A 21151-nucleotide genomic window follows, 5' to 3' on the forward strand; every position below is an offset into this window, starting at 1 on the left:
TCTTTACATATCACTGATCAATTCGACAATCATTAGTTAAATTATCATTTGAACACGTCGTGATTGGATACCCTTCCTTACAAGCGCCTTGCAACAATTCATCAAGTCTAATTGGGCCTCTGCCTTTCAAAACATGACATAATTCATTTTTTTCTGCTCAGAGATGGAGTGAGAAGGTTTGTTTGACATTTGTCCACAGCATCTGGACACTATTCTGCTCTAGCTACAGCATATCAACAATGGTATAAGCCTCACATGTGTTTCCGTTTTACAGCTAAGCAAAGGAACACATCATTCAGGCCCGGCCGACGACATTCAGGCCCTTTAAACAACAATGAGACTATTCTCTCTCTCTCCATTCTCCCCATATTTATCAGCAGAAGAATGTGATGTGGACCATGAACACAATGTGGTCAAACCTGATCTATTGTCCAGGAATTTCAAAGGTTTTCAAAGGCTAAACTAAATTAATCCAACTGTATGGAGCTGTGATGAAGAATAAGTACTGGACTGGAGATGATTACATCACGAGCCATGTATTTAGAAAGTTGTAGAATTTTCAGTTACATAGCATTATTTAAATCCCCATATAATGTTAATGGGGCGCTAACATGGCTGCCATAGAATATTGCAGTGTCATGTAAATGCATCACAATGGAGAAACCTCAATGTCCCTACTCTCTAAATACATGGCTGGGATTACACCTACTGGGGACATTTAAACACAAAAATATAAACTCAACATGCAACAATTTCAAAGATTTTTGTTACAGATCATTTAAGGAAATCCATTAATTAAAATAAATTGATTAGGCCCTAATCTATGGATTTTACATGACTGGGAATACAGATATGCATCTGTTGGTCACAGATACCTTAAAATAAAGGTAGGATCAGAAAAGAAAGATCAGAAAACCAGTCAGTATCTGGTGGGACCACCATTTGGTTCACGCAGCGTGACACATCTACTTCAGGCTGTTGATTATGGCCTGTGGAATGTTGTCCCACTCCTCTTCAATGGCTGTGCGAAGTTGCTTAATGGCAGGAACTGGACCACGCTGTTGTACACGTCAATCCAGAGCATCCCAAACCTGCTCAATGAGTGTCTGGCCATGGAAGCTTCCAGGAATTGTGTACATCCTTGCGACATGAGGCTGTGCATTATCATGCATAAGGTGATGGCGGCGAATGAATGGCACGACAATGGGCCTCAGGATCTTGTCACGGTACCTCTGTGCATTCAAATTGCCATCGATGTCCACTGGCACGCTGGAGAAGTGTGCTCTTCACGGTGCTCTTCACGGATGAATCAATCTGTCTTCCATCTGCCCGGTACAGTTGACACCGTGATTCTTTTTTTTTTTTTTACCCCTTTTTCTCCCCAATTTCGTGGTATCCAATTGTTGTTGTAGCTACTATCTTGTTTCATCGCTACAACTCCCATACGGGCTCGGGAGAGACGAAGGTTGAAAGTCATGCGTCCTCCAATACACTACCCAACCAGCCGCACTGCTTCTTAACACAGCGCGCATCCAACCCGGAAGCCAGCCGCACCAATGTGTCGGAGGCTACACCGTGCACCTGGCAACCTTGGTTAGCGCGCACTGCGCCCGGCCCGCCACAGGAGTTGCTGGTGCGCGATGAGACAAGGACATGATGATCCCTACCGACCAAGCCCTCCCTAACCCGGACGACGCTAGGCCAATTGTGCGTCGCCCCACGGACCTCCCGGTCGCGGCCGGTTACGACAGAGCCTGGGCGCGAACCCAGGGACTCTGATGGCACAGCTGGCGCTGCAGTACAGCGCCCTTAACCACTGCGCCACCCGGGACACCGTGATTCATCTGTGAAGAGCACACTTCTCCAGCGTGCCAGTGGACATTGAAGATGAGCAATTGCCCACTGAAGTCTGTTACGACACCGAACTGCAGTCAGGTAAAGACCCTGGTGAGGACGAGGAGAATGCAGATGAGCTTCCCTTAGACGGTTTCTGATAGTTTGTGTAGAAATTCTTCAAACCAACAGTTTCATCGGCTGTCTGGGTGGCTGGTCTCAGATCATCCCGCCGGTGAAGAAGTTGGATGTGGAGGTCTTTGGCTGGTGTGGTTACACGTGGTCTGTGGTTGTGAGTCCGGTTAGACTTACTGCCAAATTCTCTAAAACAACGTTGGTGTCACAATGTGCGCAACTGGTTGATGCCAAAGGAAAACAGCGATAATGCCCAAAGTACACAAATGGTACAATAAACAGAACATACGGGTCAAACACATTCCCGGCGCAAACCAGCCTGATGCGAACCACACGTAACAAACAAACAATTCCACACACAGACATGGGGGGAACAGAGGGTAATATACATTTAGTCAGATGAGGGAATGTGAACCAGGTGTGCGGAAAACCAAGACAAAACAAATGGAAAATGAAAGGTGGAGCGGCGATGGCTAGAAGACCGGTGAAGTCGACAGCCGAACGCCGACCGAACAAGGAGAGGGACCGACTTCGGCGGAAGTCGTGACAGTGGAGGCAGCTTCTGGTAGAGAAATGAACTTTATATTATCTGGCAATAGATAATAGTGGATATTCCTGCAGTCAGCATGCCGATTGCATCTGTGGCATTGTGTTGAGTGACAAAACTGCACATTTTAGAGTGGCCTTTGATAACCCCCAGCACATATATATTTATATATATATATATATTTTTTTGTTTTGTTGTGTGTATATATATATATATATATATATATATATATATATATATATATATATATATATATATATATATATATATATATATATATATAAACACTACCCTCATCCGGTAATTGGATAAAACTAATGGACAACAATACTTAAGCTTCTACTTCCAGCTAATACATAGTATACAGTATACCTTTTACAGACACGGTACACGGACATGGTGATTGTACATTCGTCATCTCTTTATTATTATTATTTTTATTTTATTCCACCCTTCAGCTACCTTCAACCCCTCCCATCTATCAAAACAACATTTCAGCTACCTTCAACCCCTCCCGTCTATCAAAACAACATTTCAGCTACCTTCAACCCCTCCCATCTATCAAAACAACATTTCAGCTACCTTCAACCCCTCCCGTCTATCAAAACAACATTTCAGCTACCTTCAACCCCTCCCATCTATCAAAACAACATTTCAGCTACCTTCAACCCCTCCCGTCTATCAAAACAAGTGATCTAATGATTCTGTCTCTTCACAGCAAAATCTGCAGAGCTGTGATGGTTGTATCCCCCATATATTCATAACATTCTATTTTTTTTGGCAATAATCTTCTATAGTAATTTAAATTTAAAAACTCAAATTTTGAATTCAGCGTTGTTTTGTGTATCAGTTTTGTATCAGTTCAACCCTGTTGCCATAGAATCGGCACATCAAAAATCTCTTCCCGGCTTTTTTGTAACAGGTATGCCACAACTGTAAATATGTTGGTCAGTAAATGGAAGGCCTACCTTTCTATGCACATGTTGCTCTTTGGCGGAGTGGATCTTGACGTGTTTGCGTAGAGAGCTGGGGTCTGTGTAGCGTTTGGTGCAGCCAGGGATCTGACATGCGTACGGTTTCTATAGAACATGACAAATATATGATAAGTACATGATAAGTATATGATTCAAAGCAACTATTTATTCTATAATAACAGCGCAATGAAACCCACAACCACGAGTCAAAGAAACCTAACATTGCTATATTGATTCATATAAAACCACAATAACATGTATGCATTAGGCATTTGATTATTTTGCAAAATAATACGAAAAAAAAATCAAGAACAAAAATGCAGACACAACAGGAATGAAATCTGATGAAATAAGAAAGCAAAAATAGACTCCTACCTTTCAGCTGAGAATACACAGAGTAACTGAAGAAATTGAAGGCAAGAGAAGGAATAAGAAAGAGAAGAGAAAATTCGAAGGAGTTCAGTTTTTCTCCATTTTTGAAGTAGCCTACTACAAGAAACCAAATATAAAGCATAATTTCAGTGCTCCAAAGATGACATTCTTTATAAGGTTTATAAAGGTCTAGTAAAGTTAAAGTGCAAACTGCACCAAAATATGTGAGGGGCACTAAACGTGATCACCAAAGCAACATCACTACAGCAGTGTCATTACATGTTCTCATCTTCACACAATATTAGCAAAGAAAATACTGCATGTAGCCCCTTGATAGAGATTTTCCCCTTGTTTTTTTCTCTCTCTGTACAGTGGAATATAAGGCAGCCTTTAAAGTGAAAGGCGATACGCCTCTTTATTAGCTCTCTGTTCGTACCTCGCTTTTTTCGGTAAATAACACGTTATTCCAAGCCGCTCTCAGCACCACTAATCTCCGTCCTGTTTGTTATTCCTACGCAACGCTGCCCCAACACAGACCCACAAGTGGAGAAAAGAGCGAGAGAGAAAAAAACAAGAAAACTTCTGTCTAGTATAAATATCATTACAGTTTAACATTATTTTTTCACTAAAGTGCGTTTGGCAGGGTGGCAGGCGGCGAAATTAGACTCTCGGCAGGGCGCTAATGCGCGGCCATCAGCTTCTGGGATGGCTGTGTAATTGGCAGTGTGTATACATACATACGGTAGTGAGGCTGGGTGGCTCAAGGCTGGCTGAGGCCTGTGGACTCTGATCCAGTAAGACGTTGGAGGAGTGACAGACAGGACAAGTGAGTAGTGGCTGACTCAGGCGTTCCTTTCCTTTATACACAGCCATTGCTTTCCCCTCTGTAGCGGAGAGACAAGTCTGAGGCAGAACACTCCCCTCTAAACTAACGGCTGGTTATTTGACTTACCGTGACTCGCGTCAGACTAATGCCGCGTTCAGAACAACTGGGAACTCGGGAAAAAAACGAGGTCAAATCATAACGTCAGTGATCTTAAGGTCGGAAAGTCGGAGCTCTAGAAAGAGGCCTGATTTCCCAACTAGGAATTCTGAGTTGGATGACCGTTCAAAACAAATCGTTTTTTTCCCCAAGCTCCCAGTTGTTCTGAACGCGGCATAATGCAAGGGATATTTAAATGATGCGTAGCCTGTCGTGCCACCGGAGGGAAGGAGTGTGGGGTGATTGAGAATGGCGTGTAACTCACTGATTGAGGTTTCAATCATTTGTATTTTTATTTCACCTTTATTTAACCAGATGGGCTAGTTGAGAACAAGTTCTCATTTACAACTGCGACCTGGCCAAGATAAAGCAAAGCAGTGCGACACAAACAACAACACAGTTACACATGGAATAAACAAACATACAGTCAATAATACAATAGAAAGAGTATATATACAGTGTGTGCAAATGAGGTAGGATAAGGAAGGTAAGGCAATAAGTAGGCCATAGTTGCGAAATAATTGCAATATAGCAATTAAACACTGGAGATATAGATGTGCAGAAGATGAATGTGCAAGTAGAACTGTGATACTGTCAAGAGATGGAAACGGGTAATAAGCTTGGTAATAGGCACCAACGCTTTAATGTGTACAATTCTTCCAATGATGTGAGTAGCAGCATCAAATATCCTAAACCAAAAAGTTTGATACTACTGTACGGATGCCTCAACATACACTCTAACCAGGGTTGGACATGTGGTGCTCGGCACTTCTATAACAAACCAGATCACCTCTTGCCCTTTGTGCTGTTGTTTATGCCCAAAATGTTTGTACCATGTTTTGTGCTGCTACCATGTTGTGCTGCTGCTATGTTGTGTTGCTACCATGTTGTTGTCATGTTGTGTTGCTATTATGCTGTGTTTTCATGTGTTACTGCCATGCTATGTTGTTGTCTTAGGTCTCTCTTTATGTAGTATTGTGGTGTCTCTTGTCATGAGTGTGTTTTGTCCCATTTTTTACTGGATTTTATATTTTAATCCCAGCCCACGTCCCCGCAACTGGCCTTTTGCCTTTTGGTAGGCCATCATTGTAAATAAGAATTTGTTCTTAACTGACTTGCCTAGTTAAATAAAGGTAAAATATATATTTTTTAGAGAGTTCAAACATCAACATCACCCCATTCCACTTCTTTTAGGGCACCTGTAAGTGTTCATGACTGGATAGAACCATGACTCTAACCCTTTCTAATAGACATGATCTATGATCTACAGCAGAGAGGCCGTGGGAGTAGAGGAGAGTAGAACCAGTGGAGACTGTCTCCATGTGTGCTGACCGTGTCTAGGTGAGTACGCTGGTGCTTGGCCCGGTCGCTGGAGTTGCTGAAAGCTTTCTGGCAGCCGGGGTGCTGGCACAGGTAGGGCTTCTCCCCCGTGTGGCTCCGTAGATGTATCTTCAGGTTCTCCAGGCGGGAAAAGGCCTTATTGCAGCCCTCAAACTGTTAGGAGAGGATAGATGGATAGACACACACACGAGAACATGCACACACACAAACACACACACACACAAGCAGGAAAACACAGAGAGAAAGAGACAGAGTGAGAGGAAGAGAGGGAGAGAGGGTGGAGAGGATGAGAGACAGGGGAAGAAAAGTAGATCAATATGAGATGAAGGCGGTACAGTACAGTAGTACAGTAAACAGTAGTAAAGTACAGTAAAGTACAGTAAACAGTGGTACAGTACAGTACATTATAGTACAGTAAACAGTGGTACAGTACAGTAAACAGTGGTACAGTACAGTACATTATAGTACAGTAAACAGTGTTACAGTACAGTAAACAGTGGTACAGTACAGTACAGTGGTACAGTACAGTACAATATAGTACAGTAAACAGTGGTAGAGTACAGTAAACAGTAGTACAGTAAACAATGGTACAGTACAGTACATTATAGTACAGTAAACTGTGGTACAGTACAATAAACTGTGGTACAGTATAGTAAACAGCAGTCCATTACAGTACAGTAAACAGCAGTACATTACAGTACAGTAAACCATGGTACAGACATGCCACAAGAGGTTTCTTAACAGTCCCCAAGTCCAGAACAGACTATGGGAGTACACAGTACTACATAGAGCCATGACTACATGGAACTCTATTCCACATCAAGTAACTGACGCAAGCAGTAAAATTTGATTTAAAAAACAGATAAAAAACACCTTATGGAACAGCGGGGACTGTGAAGCCTCACAAACATTGGCACAGACACATGCACACACACACACACACACACACACACACACACACACACACACACACACACACACACACACACACGATAACATACTCACTATACATACACATGGATTTAGTACTGTAGATATGTGGTAGTGGTGGAGTAGGGGCCTGAGGGAACATAGTGTGTTGTGAAATCTGTGAATGTATTGTAATGTTTTAAAATTGTATAAACGGCCTTAATTTTGCTGGATCCCAGGAAGAGTAGCTGCTGCTTTGGCAGCAGCTAATGGGAATCCATAATAAATACAATACAATACAATACAACACAGTACAGTACAGTACAGTAAACAGAGGTACAGTATAGTAAACAGTAGAACAGTACAGTACAGTACAGTAAACAGTAGTACAGTATAGTAAACAGTAGAACAGTACAGTACAGTAAACAGTAGTACAGTATAGTAAACAGTAGAACAGTACAGTACAGTACAGTAAACAGTGGTACAGTACAGTAAACAGTAGTACAGTACAGTAAACAGTAGTACAGTACATGATAGTACAGTAAACAGTGGTACAGTACAGTAAACAGTAGTACAGTACAGTAAACAATGGTACAGTACATTATAGTACAGTAAACAGTAGTACAGTACAGTAAACAATCGTACAGTACAGTAAACAGTCTACAGTACATTATAGTTCAGTAAACAGTAGTATAGTACAGTACAGTAAACAATGGTACAGTACAGTAAACAGTGGTACAGTACATTATAGTACAGTAAACAGTAGAACAGTGCAGTAAACAGTAGAACAGTACAGTACAGTAAACAGTAGCACAGTAGAGTAAACAATGGTACAGTTCAGTAAACAGTGGTACAGCACATTAAACAGTAATACAGTGCAGTACAGCACAGTAAACAGTGGTATCGTAAACACTGCTAAAGTACAGTAGACATATCCCGCTCGGTTAATCCACCTTAACTATTCACAGTGACACGCGGCAATGGTCAGCCTGACATCAATATCAGTCAAGGCTGCCATGGATGGCCCACACAATGTGAGGCTTTGGAGCCACTGAGGAGCATTGCATCAGGGCCCTTTCTTGTACAATCACTTACCTGTTACCTTAGCTGAGGGCTTTGACGGCCCCTAACCCTAACCTATTACTCAATCTGAGGGCTCTACTGGCCCCGCCTACCTCTGCCGGCCCCACCTACCCGATCAGGGGTGAAAAAAGTACACACACACACACACACACACACACACACACACACGTTGTGTGTGCATGTATGTGTGTGCACGTGCACTGGGGAAGGTTGCGGAGTGTTGGGTTACACCCAAGGAGAGAGACACCATTCTTCTAATGGGACTTCAGTCCTGATCTGGGCTCAACGTTCTTACATGGGCTCTTCTATTCACTCACAGCTAGGACAGACAGGGCCCTACAGTATATTCACAGCTAGGAAAGAAAGCGACCTCTATTCACAGCTAGGAAAGACAGGACCCTCTATTCACAGCTAGGACAGACAGGTCCCTCTATTCACTCACAGCTAGGGCTGTTGCGGTAACCGTATTACCGCCACACCGGAGGTCACAAGTTATGAAGGCAGTCAAATTCTACGTGACTGTTTAGTCACGGTAATTAGGCTTCTCCAAGTTCTGATGCTGCTGATGGTCATTAGTAGTCTCCCAAACGTGCTAACTGCCTGGTACTCAGCACTCTATTGTCCTTCTAATCACTCTGACATCAATGCAAATGTAATAGAAATCTAATCAAACACTTCATTAGAGCCCATGAGCTCATGTTGTATAACATTTCTATAGGCTATGCGATTGCCCGAGAAAACAGAGTGATGGTCTCTACTAAAAAGAGGAGGAGACCATGAGCTTTCTATAGATTAGGCCTACTATATTTATTTCTCAACTTTTCTAATATTAAGCACATTGTGTACCTTTACAACAGGAGTATAGCCTACCTGGTTGGCATGAAAATGAACCACGGGAAAAGCATTCTCCATTCACTATTTAAGTGCATAGATGACATGCATTTTTTCCCCTGCCCCTGTTTCGAGACAGGTGCATGATAATGGTCCATTCTAAATCAAAACAAATTTCACACATTTATTATTTAGTATATGGTAAAGACAGGATTAAATCAACAATAGTCTGATGGGGACAATATTAGCCTATAATTTGTGAATGATATATTATCACTTGTGAATGATGCCCAGCATAAGAAACAGACTATTTTTTGCGCCTTTTCGAATCATAGTCGCACACCTCATGTAGCCTAACCCATAGGCCTATATGTTTTCAAATCAAATCAAATGTTATTGGTCACATACACATATTTAGCAGATGTTATTGCATGTGTAGTGAAAGGCTTGTGTTCCTAGCTCGAACAGTGCAGTAATATCTAACAATTCATAACAATACACACAAATCTAAAGTAAAAGAATGGAGTTAAATATTAGGATGAGCAATGTCGGATTGGCATTGACTTAAATACAGTAGAATTGAGTACAGTAAATAAATATGAAATGAGTAAAGCAGTATGTAAACACTATTAAATTGACTTGTGTTCCATTATTAAAGTGACCAGTGATTCTATGTACAGTACCAGTCAAAAGTTTGGGCACACCTACTCATTCAAGGGTCTTTATTTTTACTATTTTCTACATCGTAAAGTAATAGTGAAGACATCAAAACTATGAAATAACACATATTGAATCATGTTGTACCCAAAAAAGTGTTAAACAAATCAAAATATATTTTATACTTGAGATTCTTCAAAGTAGCGACCTTTGCCTTGATGACAGCTTTGCACACTCTTGACATTGTCTCAACCAGATTCACCTGGAATGCTTTTCCAACCGTCTTGAAGGAGTTCCCATATATGCTGAGCACTTGTTGGCTGCTTTTCCTTCACTCTGCGGTCCGACTCATCCCAAACCATCTGAATTTGGTTGAGGTCGGGGGATTGTGGAGGCCAGGTCATCTGATGCAGCACTCCATCACTCTCCTTCTTGGTCAAATAGCCCTTACACAGTTCCCACTGTGAAGCTTTTAGGAGAAGGTGTGATGGTGCTTTGCTGGTGACACTGTCAGTGATTTATTTAGAATTCAAGGTACACTTAACCAACATGGCTACTGCAGCATTCTGCAGCAATTCGCCATCCCATCTGGTTTGCGCTTAGTGGGACTATCATTTATTTTTCAACAGGACAATGACCCAACATACCTCCCCCTCCATGCTTCACAGTGGGAACAACAGACGTGGAGGTCATCCATTCACCTACTCTCACAAAGACACGGCGGTTGGAACCAAAATTCTCAAATTTGGACTCATCAGACCAAAGGACAGATTTCCACCGGTCTAATGTCCATTGCGTGTGTTTCTTGGCCCAAACACATCTCTTAATCTTATTGGTGTACTTTAGTAGTGGTTTCTTTGCAGCAATTCGACCATGAAGGCCTGAGTCATGTAGTCTCCTGTGAACAGTTGATGTTGAGATGTGTCTGTTACTTGAACTCAGTGAAGCATTTATTTGGGCTACAATCTGAGGTGCAGTTAACTCGAATGAACTTATCCTCTGCAGCAGAGGTAACTCTCGGGTCTTCCTTTCCTATGGTGGTCCTCATGAGAACCAGTTTCATCATAGGGCTTGATGTTTTTTGCGACTGCACTTGAAGAAACTTTCAAAGGTCTTGACATTTTCCAGATTGACTGACCTTCATGTCTTAAAGTAATGATGGACTGTCATTTGTCTTTGCTTTTCTTGACATAATATAGACTTGTTATTTTACCAAATAGTGCTATCTTCTATGTACCACCCCTACATTGTCACAACACCTAATTGGCTCAAACGCATAGAAAGGGAAAGAAATTCCACAAATGAACTTTTAACAAAGAACACCTGTTAATTGAAATGCATTCCAGGTGACCACCTCATGAAGCTGTTTGAGAGAATGCCAAGCTTGCGCAAAGCTGTCATCAAGGCAAAGTGTGGATACTTTAAAGAATCTCAAATATAAAATATATTTTGATTTGTTTCAAACTTTTTTGGTTACTACATGATTCCATATGTGTTATTTCACTATTTTTCTACAATGAAAATGAGTGGGTGAATGAGTGGGTGTGTCCAGACTTTTGACCAGCAATGTGTATAGGGCAACAGCCTCTAAGGTGCAGGGTTGAGTAACCAGGTGGTAGCCGGCTAGTGATGGCTACTTAACATTCTGATGGCCTTAAGATGGAAGCTGTTTGTCAGTCTCTTCTCCCAGCTTTGATGCACCTGTACTGACCTAACCTTCTGGATGATAGCGGGGTAAACAGGTCATGGCTCGGGTGGTTGATATCCTTGATGATCTTTTTGGACTTCCTGTGACATCGGGTGCTATAGGTGTCCTGGAGAGCAGGCAGTGTACCCCCCTGTGTTGCATTAGGCAGCCAGACAAGATGCTCTCAATTGTGCATCAGTAAAGGTTTGTGAGGGTCTTAGGGGCCAAGACAAATTTCTTCAGCTTCCTGATGTTGAAGAGGCGCTCTTGCGCCTTTTTCAGAACACTGTCTGTGTGGGTGGACCATTTCAGATCATCAGTGATGTGTATGCTGAGGAACTTTACGTTTTTCACCTTCTCCACTGCGGTCCCGTCGATGTGGATAGCTGCGTGCGCTCTCTGCTTTTTCCTGACGACCACGATCAGCTCCTTCGTTTTGTTGATGTTGAGGGAGAGGTTATTTTCCTGACACCACTCCGCCCTCACCTCCTCCCCTGTAGGATGTCTGATTATTGTTGGTAATCAGGCCTACAACTGTTGTGTTGTCTGCAAACCTGATGATTGAGTTGGAGGCATGCGTGGCCAAGCAGTCATGGGTGAACAGGCAGTACAGGAGGGGGATAAGCACGCACCCTTGTGGGGCCCCTGTGTTGAGAATCAGCAAAGTAGAGGTGTTGTTTCCTACCTTCACCGCCTGGGGGCGGCCCATCAGGAAGTCCAGGACCCAGTTGCACAGGGCGGGGTTCATAGCCAGGGCCCCAAGCTTAATGATGCGTTTGGAGGATACTATGGTGTTGAAGGCTGAGCAATAGTCCATGAACAGCATTCTTACATAGGTATTCCTCTTGTCCATATGGGATAGGGCAGTGTGCAGTGAGATTGCATCATCTGTGGATCTATTGGGGCGGTATGAAAATTGAAGTGGGTCAAGAGTGTCAGGTAAGGTAGAGATGATATGATCCTTAAACAGCCTCTAAAATCACTTCATGATGACAGAAGTGAGTGCTATGTGACGATAGGTTTTGATAAGGTTTGTATCACAACTAAAGTGGCCAAATAACTTCAAAAAATTAAGCACTTTAAGTTTCAAATTCGGGAAGATCATTTTCTCCATAAAAATGCACCTTTATAATTAAAACATTACATGCATAATCGCATTTGCAGTCACTTCCTGCTAATGGAACTTCCGTGCTTAATGTACTGCTATGTGCGCATTGCTGCGCTGGTAATGTGAAGAAAAAGCCTAATAGTTTATTCACATTTTAAGGTAAACATCTGTTGTGTCAGCAACATTTACCCCCCAAAAGGTTGGATGCTAGTGGTTGTATTAATTTGGGATCTATCGCATTCCACAACTGTCCCAGACTATGTTTGGAATATTTATTTCTTGCACAGAATAGAATAGGTCGACTTTTGTACTATGGGGGATAGCAGATTGACATAGGCTAGTGCTTCTGCTGTTCGTTAGGCCTACTCGTCTTGTTGGCTGATGAAAAGTAAATGTGTACAGTTCCTCCAATATCTTCAATATGCACCTTGGAATTGGATAAGGATGCGCACAGTTGCGTCCCCGATGTGTCTGTCTTCACTTGTAGCCTGTGAGAAAGACTCTATCACCAGATGGAGAGCCATGAGAGTGAGATGCGCTTCGAAGCCTGTAGCACTCAGGGAGAAGGGCACAACGCAACACTCCAGGCCAAGGGCACAACGGCCACTGGCCGCAAAATGTTTTTTTTTCCGGGTGCATTACAGTAACAAAGGGGATGCTGCTATGAAATTTGAGGAATTATCAAGTGCTTGTCAAATTGTGAATGAGAGACTGATGAAGTGTGTACAGCCTGTGCAATAAACAAAGCAGAGCTCATGCCTTTCAAAGGACTTTTTTCAAATCATCATTAGAGTCGCATCATGCAGCCTTACAATATATAACAATTATATATAAATTATATATAGCCCAACGTTTGTAGAACAACGAAAGTTAAAATAATATCTTTAAAACAGTATCACACCCGGCCATGATTGGAGTCCCATGGGGGCACATTTGGCCCAGCTTCGTCCTGGTTTGGCCAGGGTAGGCCGTCATTGTAAATAATAATTTGTTCTTAACTGACTTGCCTAGTTAAATAAAAGTTAAATAAAATGTATTAAGTATATAGGAGCACCTATTTCTTTATTAACCTCTCAACACAGAATAACAGCATGTGCACACTCCCTCAAATCATTTGGAGAACATATCCTTTCTATTTTATTCAGCTTTGTTCAATTGTATTCTTCACACTATTAAATAATATAAAATAATGCCACAGAATTCTAAGGAAATCTTGTCTGCTAAATGAACTCGTGTAGCCCACAGCCATTTGGCATAGCCACATAAGGACCTCACATAAGGACAACTCAGAGTATGCTATTCTGTTCTTCTGAAATAGACTACATTTTCTTCATATCATGCTTCTTTGGACCTGTCTAAAATAAATACATGGATTTATTGTGAAGGTGTAGGCGATATTACATGGATTTATTTGATTTCTTAAAATGTAGATGTTCCAAAGGTCTGTGTCAGTGGCTTGTAGACTATGTGTGGAAGCTATGAAATGCTAAACGGACTTATATTCACTCACATCTAGGACAGACAGGACACCATATTCACAGCTAGGACAGGCAGGGCCCTCTATTCACATCTAGGACAGACAGGATCCTCTATTCACATCTAGGACAGACAGGATCCTCTATTCACATCTAGGACAGACAGGATTCTCTATTCACAGCTAGGGCAGACAGGACACCATATTCACAGCTAGGACAGACAGGATCCTCTATTCACAGCTAGGGCAGACAGGATCCTCTATTCACAGCTAGGGCAGACAGGATCCTCTATTCACAGCCAGGGCAGACAGGACACCATATTCACAGCTAGGACAGACAGGATCCTCTATTCACAGCTAGGGCAGACATGATCCTCTATTCACAGCTAGGGCAGACAGGATCCTCTATTCACAGCTAGGGCAGACAGGATCCTCTATTCACAGCTAGGGCAGACAGGATCCTCTATTCACAGCTAGGGCGGACAGGACACCATATGCACAGCTAGGACAGACAGGATCCTCTATTCACAGCTAGGGCAGACAGGATCCTCTATTCACAGCTAGGGCAGACAGGACACCATATTCACAGCTATGACAGACAGGATCCTCTATTCACAGCTAGGGCAGACAGGATCCTCTATTCACAGCTAGGGCAGACAGGACACCATATTCACAGCTAGGGCAGACAGGATCCTCTATTCACAGCTAGGGCAGACAGTATCCTCTATTCACAGCTAGGGCAGACATGATCCTCTATTCACAGCTAGGGCAGACATGATCCTCTATTCACAGCTAGGGCAGACAGGATCCTCTATTCACAGCTAGGGCGGACAGGACACCATATGCACAGCTAGGACAGACAGGATCCTCTATTCACAGCTAGGGCAGACAGGATCCTCTATTCACAGCTAGGGCAGACAGGATCCTCTATTCACAGCTAGGGCAGACAGGATCCTCTATTCACAGCTAGGGCAGACAGGACACCATATTCACAGCTATGACAGACATGATCCTCTATTCACAGCTAGGGCAGACAGGATCCTCTATTCACAGCTAGGGCGGACAGGACACCATATTCACAGCTAGGACAGGCAGGGCTCTCTACTCACAGGCCCTGATCCATTTAATAAGGGAGAAACCTAAGCCTGCCATGTAGAGGTGGGTCGAATGACCTGGTTTGTGTGTGTGTGTGTGTGTGTGTGTGTGTGTGTGTGTGTGTGTGTGTGTGTGTGTGTGTGTGTGTGTGTGTGTGTCTGTGTGTGTGTGTGTGTCTGTGTGTGTGTGTGTGTGTAAGCGCTTTAAGCAGTCCACTCATCACAACAGAAACATGAGTCTCTATGGGGATGCTTAGAGCTGATGACTATGTGAGTCAGATGAGACCAAGGAATCTTCTGGTCTTATATGTTGATGTTTGGATAGCAGGATCGTTTGTAAGTGCTTGAGGATCTTCTATGTCACGTACGAAGGGACACACATGAACACACACACATACACACAAACATACACAGTGTGGCAGTCAATCGCAATGCAGAGTGGGAAAGGAAACATTTCCCACAGAAACAGAGAACCAATGTCACACGATCTGGTATGTAGTGTACGGTATAGTGTACATGTAGTGCACACTACATTTCAACATGTCATGAGATGGGTGGTCCATGATGCCCAGCCCACCCTGCTGCATCAACACAGGGCAGAGAAGTGTGCCTGCTCAGGCCCCCTCGACCTGCGGGCTTGGAAAACATCTAAAAGTGTCAGACCACACAATACAAACTGGAACTGTATTATTCTAGAGGCAGGGTCATCAAAATGTATAGGACTGAAAAGAGGAGGTGGAGTTTTAATCAAATCCCAGAGAAGAAGCCGTCTATACCGGCATGCCAGTCCTGACAGATATGTACCATGCTGACTCTTGAAATATGGGTCAGAACGATTGAGTTTAAAAACGAATACAGCCCTTATTGACGGGCCAAATGTATGTATTTATGTAGACGGGACATAATCAGTCTCTTATCGCTTTCTTAAGTGTAATACGAATACTAAATTAGAGTTATGGGTCTCTGGAGAAAGGTGTGATAATCGTGTAGAGACGGCTGTTAGCGCACGAGGTCAGCTGGCAGTGAGTCACTGCCAGTGTCCCAAATGGCAGCCTATTTCCTACATAGTGCAGTAGCAGGGGCCCCTACTACCACCGCTGGGCATTGGCACATTATTCACAAGACATTGGTTTACTGACTCAGAGCATTTACTGTGCATGGTCTAGTAGCTTGCTGAGAAGACGTTGTCTAAAGCAACACTGGCTTGGGTTGAAGTTGAATAGCATAATTTTCTGTCGTGTGAGAGCTTTCAGAGCTATTTTATAAGGAGCGAAAATAAATAACAAATCATTTTGTTATTTATTTTTCAGAAAAATGGATGGGCATAGAAGTAAAATAGGAGGACACGGAGGGAGGTATGTGTGGGGAGGCCTGGAGCCAGCCCGAGGTGTGGAAACCACAGAGCTTCAGCTTCTCCTGAACACACCTTTGATATTATTATTTGTGAAAACAGTTTAGACGCTAATCACATTAATTGCTTTAAACATGTTTGGCTTTCCCCTCTGAATGGTTGGTTCTAAGGTAAACAGGCTCGATAAGCACACGAAGGGAGCGAGTGAGCAGGGCCTGAGCCACGTTTGACACCATCCCACAGGACTGCTTGGGCAGCTCTGTAAACATTGGGGTGACGGGGGGGTTCTGACATGGCTGAGGGGCCGGCAGTCAATCACAGCAGACATCTTATGGGCCCAGAGAACTGGGCTGTGGAGTTGCAGCGCACCTGAGGCCTTCATGGGAAATGACTCCTGACTGGCAGAGAGTAGCCCAAACAGTTGGCCACCTAAATGGCCACAGTGTATCGGTAACCTCCAAAAGAGAGCTCATTAGAAAGAGCCAGGCTGAATATGCTGGAGAGGATCGAAACAAACTGCCCGTTTATTACGCCACGTTGGAGATGAAAAAAGCTGGCGCTGACAACATCTCAGACAGGATTCTGATAGAAATCCTTGAGAAAGAGGTGGAGAAATAGAGAGGGAGAAAGAGATTAAACAAAGAGTTTTCTCAAGAGGTTCACTAGGTCCGAGGTCATGTAAGCAAAGGCCTCACCTCCTCAATTAGCTTTTTGTGAGGAATAACTTTCTAAAGTTATTTTCTCTACAGCTATAGTCTTCGGTGTTGCTGCTGACATGGGGGAATCCTCCTGTTTAGCTTAGAACACCAGGACACTGTCCTGTTTCTGGCCTGCTCTCACCACCACCACCCGTTTGACTGGAGGCTTCTCAGCTTCACTAACAATGTGCACTGAGAGACAGTTCAGAGAGTGTTTTAATAAAATAAACAGAACATAATACAAAACAAGAACCACTAACAGCACACAGACAGGAAACAGAAACAATGACCCCTGGGGAAGGAACCAAAGGGAGTGACAGATATAGGGAAGGTAATCAGGGAACTGATGGAGTTCAGATGAGTCTGATGACGTGCAGGTGCGCATAACGATGGTGACAGGTGTGCGCCATAACGAGCAGCCTGGTGACCTAGAGGCCGGAGAGGGAGCACATGGGACTGTACTCCTCCCTGACGCGCGGCTCCAGCCGCAGGATGCCGACCAAGATGACGATCCTGAGGAACAGGAGCAGACCGGTCACCTCTGCTGAGGCGCGGCTGAGTCCGGCTGAGACGCAGGAGCATGGTGACCTAGTGTGCCAGAGAGCGTATACGTAACGTTACCCCTTCCCCGGCGCGTTCCCCTCCAGCCGCAGGACGCCAACCAAAGGGACAATCCCGGGGATCAGGAGCGGACTGGTCATGATGGCTCATGCGTGGGAACTTGACAGACTGGCTGCGGCAGGGGAGCCTGGCGATCCGGCTGGATCATGAGAGCTTGACGAGCCGGTGGAAGAAGGGGAGCCTGGCGATCTGGTGAAGGCATGAAAGCCCGACGAGCTGGCTGTAGCAGGGGTAGCCTGGCGATCCGGCTGAGGAATGAGAGCCCGACGAGCTGGCTGTAGCAGGGTAGCCTGGCGATCCGGCTGAGGAATGAGAGCCCGACGAGCTGGCTGTAGCAGGGTAGCCTGGCGATCCGGCTGAGGCAATCTGTCTGAGGCATGAGAGCCTGGCGAACCGGTGGAAGCAGGTGAGCCTGGCGATACGGTGAAAGCATGAAAGCCCGACGAGCTGGCTGTAGCAGGGTAGCCTGGCGATCTGGCTGAGGCATGAGAGCCTATAGCGGCTCCCGAACCCGACGTCATTCCCACCGAAACAAAAATAAAAATAACAATCGCTCCTTGATGCTTCCCTTAGGTGAGGTGTCATTCTGTAACGATGTGCGCTGAGAGTTGGGGAGCAAGTTCAGGGAGTGTTTTAGTAAAATAAACACACCGTAATGCAAAAACAAGAAACACTAACAGCACAGGGAGTGTCATATATAGGGAAGGAACCAAAGGGAGTGACATATAAAGGGAAGATAATCAGGGAAGTGACGATGGTGACAGGTGTGAGCCCTAACGAGCAGCCTGTTGACCTAGAGGCCGGAGAGGGAGCACACCTGACTAATGGGAGGCTTCTCAGCATCTGACTAATGGGAGGCTTCTCAGTTTCTGACTAATGGAATGCTTCTCAGCTTCTGACTAATGGGAGGCTTCTCAGCTTCTGAGGAATGGGAGGCTTCTCAGTTTCTGACTAATGGGAGGCTTCTCAGCTTCTGACTAATGGGAGGCTTCTCAGCTTCTTACTAATGGGAGGCTTCTCAGTTTCTGACTAATGGGAGGCTTCTCAGCTTCTGACTAATGGGATTAAAACGTTTGGCTGCTAACTAGTATGAAATCCACTATAATTTATGTTGAGAGGGCCTTTTGTAAAAGCAATAGGTACTTCAGGCCTTAACGAGGCCCACCAGTTTTCCTCTTTGATTGGTTTTAGCTAATGCATCGAGGTTCCGTAATTGCCTAAGCTTCTAATAAAGTTAACTGATTTCCTGTGACCAAATCTGGGTATCCAAACCCCCCATCAACCAAGAATAAAACAATGATACTGTTTACTTTTCAGTATTGTTCCATTCTGGAAAAAAAACAGGTGCTGAAAGTGTGTTTGTTTATCACAAGATGCCTTTTTATCCACTGACCGGCGAGGAAAAGCCCCACAACTTCAGGATCTGTTCGGTGGAGGCTAGAGTGGAGTGCTCAGGCTGCGGCTCGGGGAAACATGTGTGTTTAATCTGCCTACTTCCAAATGCCCCGTGGCAACCACAGCAAACAGCAGAAAAACGTTATATCCGTATGATTCAACGAGACAGCTAAGGAGAGGCAGGTTTCTCATGCACTTCGTCAGGGTACCAAATTAAAGACAGCTTCCCTAAAACATTCACATTACATAGTTTACACATATCATTTCCACAGCCAAGCTGGACGTCTTTGAGCAGCCAGACTCATCTGTTGCGAATAGGGGCCCTAATTTGAATCAAAGATAGGAGCTGATTTATTTTCTCCTTTCCATTTCTCGATGCTGGATGTAGATGAATTCACACACAGTGTACTTCGTTTTTATTTTGCGTCTTTCCCCCTTATCCTCAGCTAAAACTCTCACAGCACTTGATTTATGGATGGTGAGACGTACACTAAGTACACACCAGAAGTGATTAACTAAGGCAGGACTGTTAGTGGACGAGCGCTGAGTGAGCGAGCGCTGCCGACGTGATAGCTTGCTCAGCCGATAAATTGGTGGGAGGAAGTAGTCCTGTAAATGACTCAAGAAATTGTTTCCAAACAGTCATTTTGTACTCACGCCAGCCTGCATAGTTTGGGGCAGATGAAAAATCTGTGTATGGTACCGTCTATAACAGGAAGCATTCCTATGATGACTAAATGAGGCATCCAGCATAATGACCCATCAGCCAGGGTTGCATCCCAAATAGCACCCTGTTCCCTATGTAATGCACTACTTTTGACCAGAGCCGTATGAGCCTTGGTAAAAAGTTACAAAGGGAATAGGGTACGATATGGGACGATTCCTAGCTCTTTTTATGTAGATCGATGAGGAACTATATGATGGATGTGTACCCTTGTTGCTATGGGAGACTGGTATAGAACTACTTTGGGTAAGTTTGGCTCCAGAATACATAATCAAGTCAAGTCTTCATGGAAACACTTAACCTGCTGAGTTTCAGGAGCCTGCATTCACATGTGTACCAGCTTCCAGGCCCTGCATGACATTAGAAAGCTAAGATGTGATTTCCTGGTGATCGGGGCATCGCTGGGTTTGTGAAACACGGTTGAAAGAAAGAGGAAAGTGGGATCAAACTCATACCATAGTATAGTACAGCCCTTCTCTCTTTAATAGAAGTGAAAAGGGAAAAGGATATGCCTTATCTGCTGATCTGTTGACCTTTACCATTAGCGGCCGGTAGACTAGCGGTTAAGAGCATGGGGCCAGTAACCGTAAAGTTTGTTGGTTCGAATCCCTGAACTGACTAGGTAAATATACTAAAATGTCAATGTTAGCATGCAACTGTCCATTTCCAAGGCAAATGACCAGTTTCCACAAAAAAGCAACAATATTTCTGAAATGTCAGTCCATTTGAGATCGTGAGAAGTTCAGTTGGAGGGCTTGTCTATTGGTTACAGCCAGAGTCTTACTGAGGCCATAAGACTCTGGTTAGATCAATGACCATAGGGAAAGAAAGACTGGTTTTGGATACAAAAAAATCATTTATTATCTCTACTCTTGTGAATACTCATTAGTTGAGAGGCGTTTTAAAACCTGATTATTCAGAGTTGGTGGGCCATGACTGTGTTTCATTGAGCGGTATATCTTCCTCTGATAACTGTCCTTGTGTTTACTCTGACAGCCCTAACCATTTCTAATGGCTAATTAGAGTGTATTACACAGCCCTGGTACCATTGCCATTAGTAGACAATCAAGGCATTAATTATAAACCTATTCCCCGTAACTTGAACCACGCAGAGTGGGGGTACGTCAGTGAAAATCCTAAACACGATATGTCCTTTGAGCCGGCCGCTGGAATGATGTTACTCCTAGTCTATACAGTATTGTCTATGACCGGTTTGAGAGCAGCCTCCTCTCTCCCCTCTCTGACACCCTGGGCTCAATCTGTCCAGGACTTCTCACTCACACTTGCTTCCATCCCCCCAGCGCCTCTCCCGTCCTCTCCTCACCTCTCCTCGCC

The 21151-nt window shown here is 44.0% G+C and overlaps 1 protein-coding gene across 1 annotated transcript in view; it reads right to left on the reverse strand.

Annotated features, from left to right (window-relative positions):
- The window catches only part of LOC110536036 (zinc finger protein GLIS1), a 142936-nt gene that overhangs the window by 39658 nt on the left and 82127 nt on the right, over positions 1-21151 (reverse strand). Inside the window, exons 5-6 of the mRNA XM_021621582.2 lie at positions 6176-6337; positions 3484-3594 (exon numbers count right to left, since the gene is read on the reverse strand). Of these exons, the coding sequence (XP_021477257.2) occupies positions 3484-3594; positions 6176-6337 (273 nt within the window). The remainder of the gene's footprint in view (positions 1-3483; positions 3595-6175; positions 6338-21151) is intronic.

This window comes from Oncorhynchus mykiss, chromosome 1 (assembly GCF_013265735.2).
Source record: "Oncorhynchus mykiss isolate Arlee chromosome 1, USDA_OmykA_1.1, whole genome shotgun sequence".
Lineage (NCBI taxonomy): Eukaryota > Metazoa > Chordata > Actinopteri > Salmoniformes > Salmonidae > Oncorhynchus > Oncorhynchus mykiss.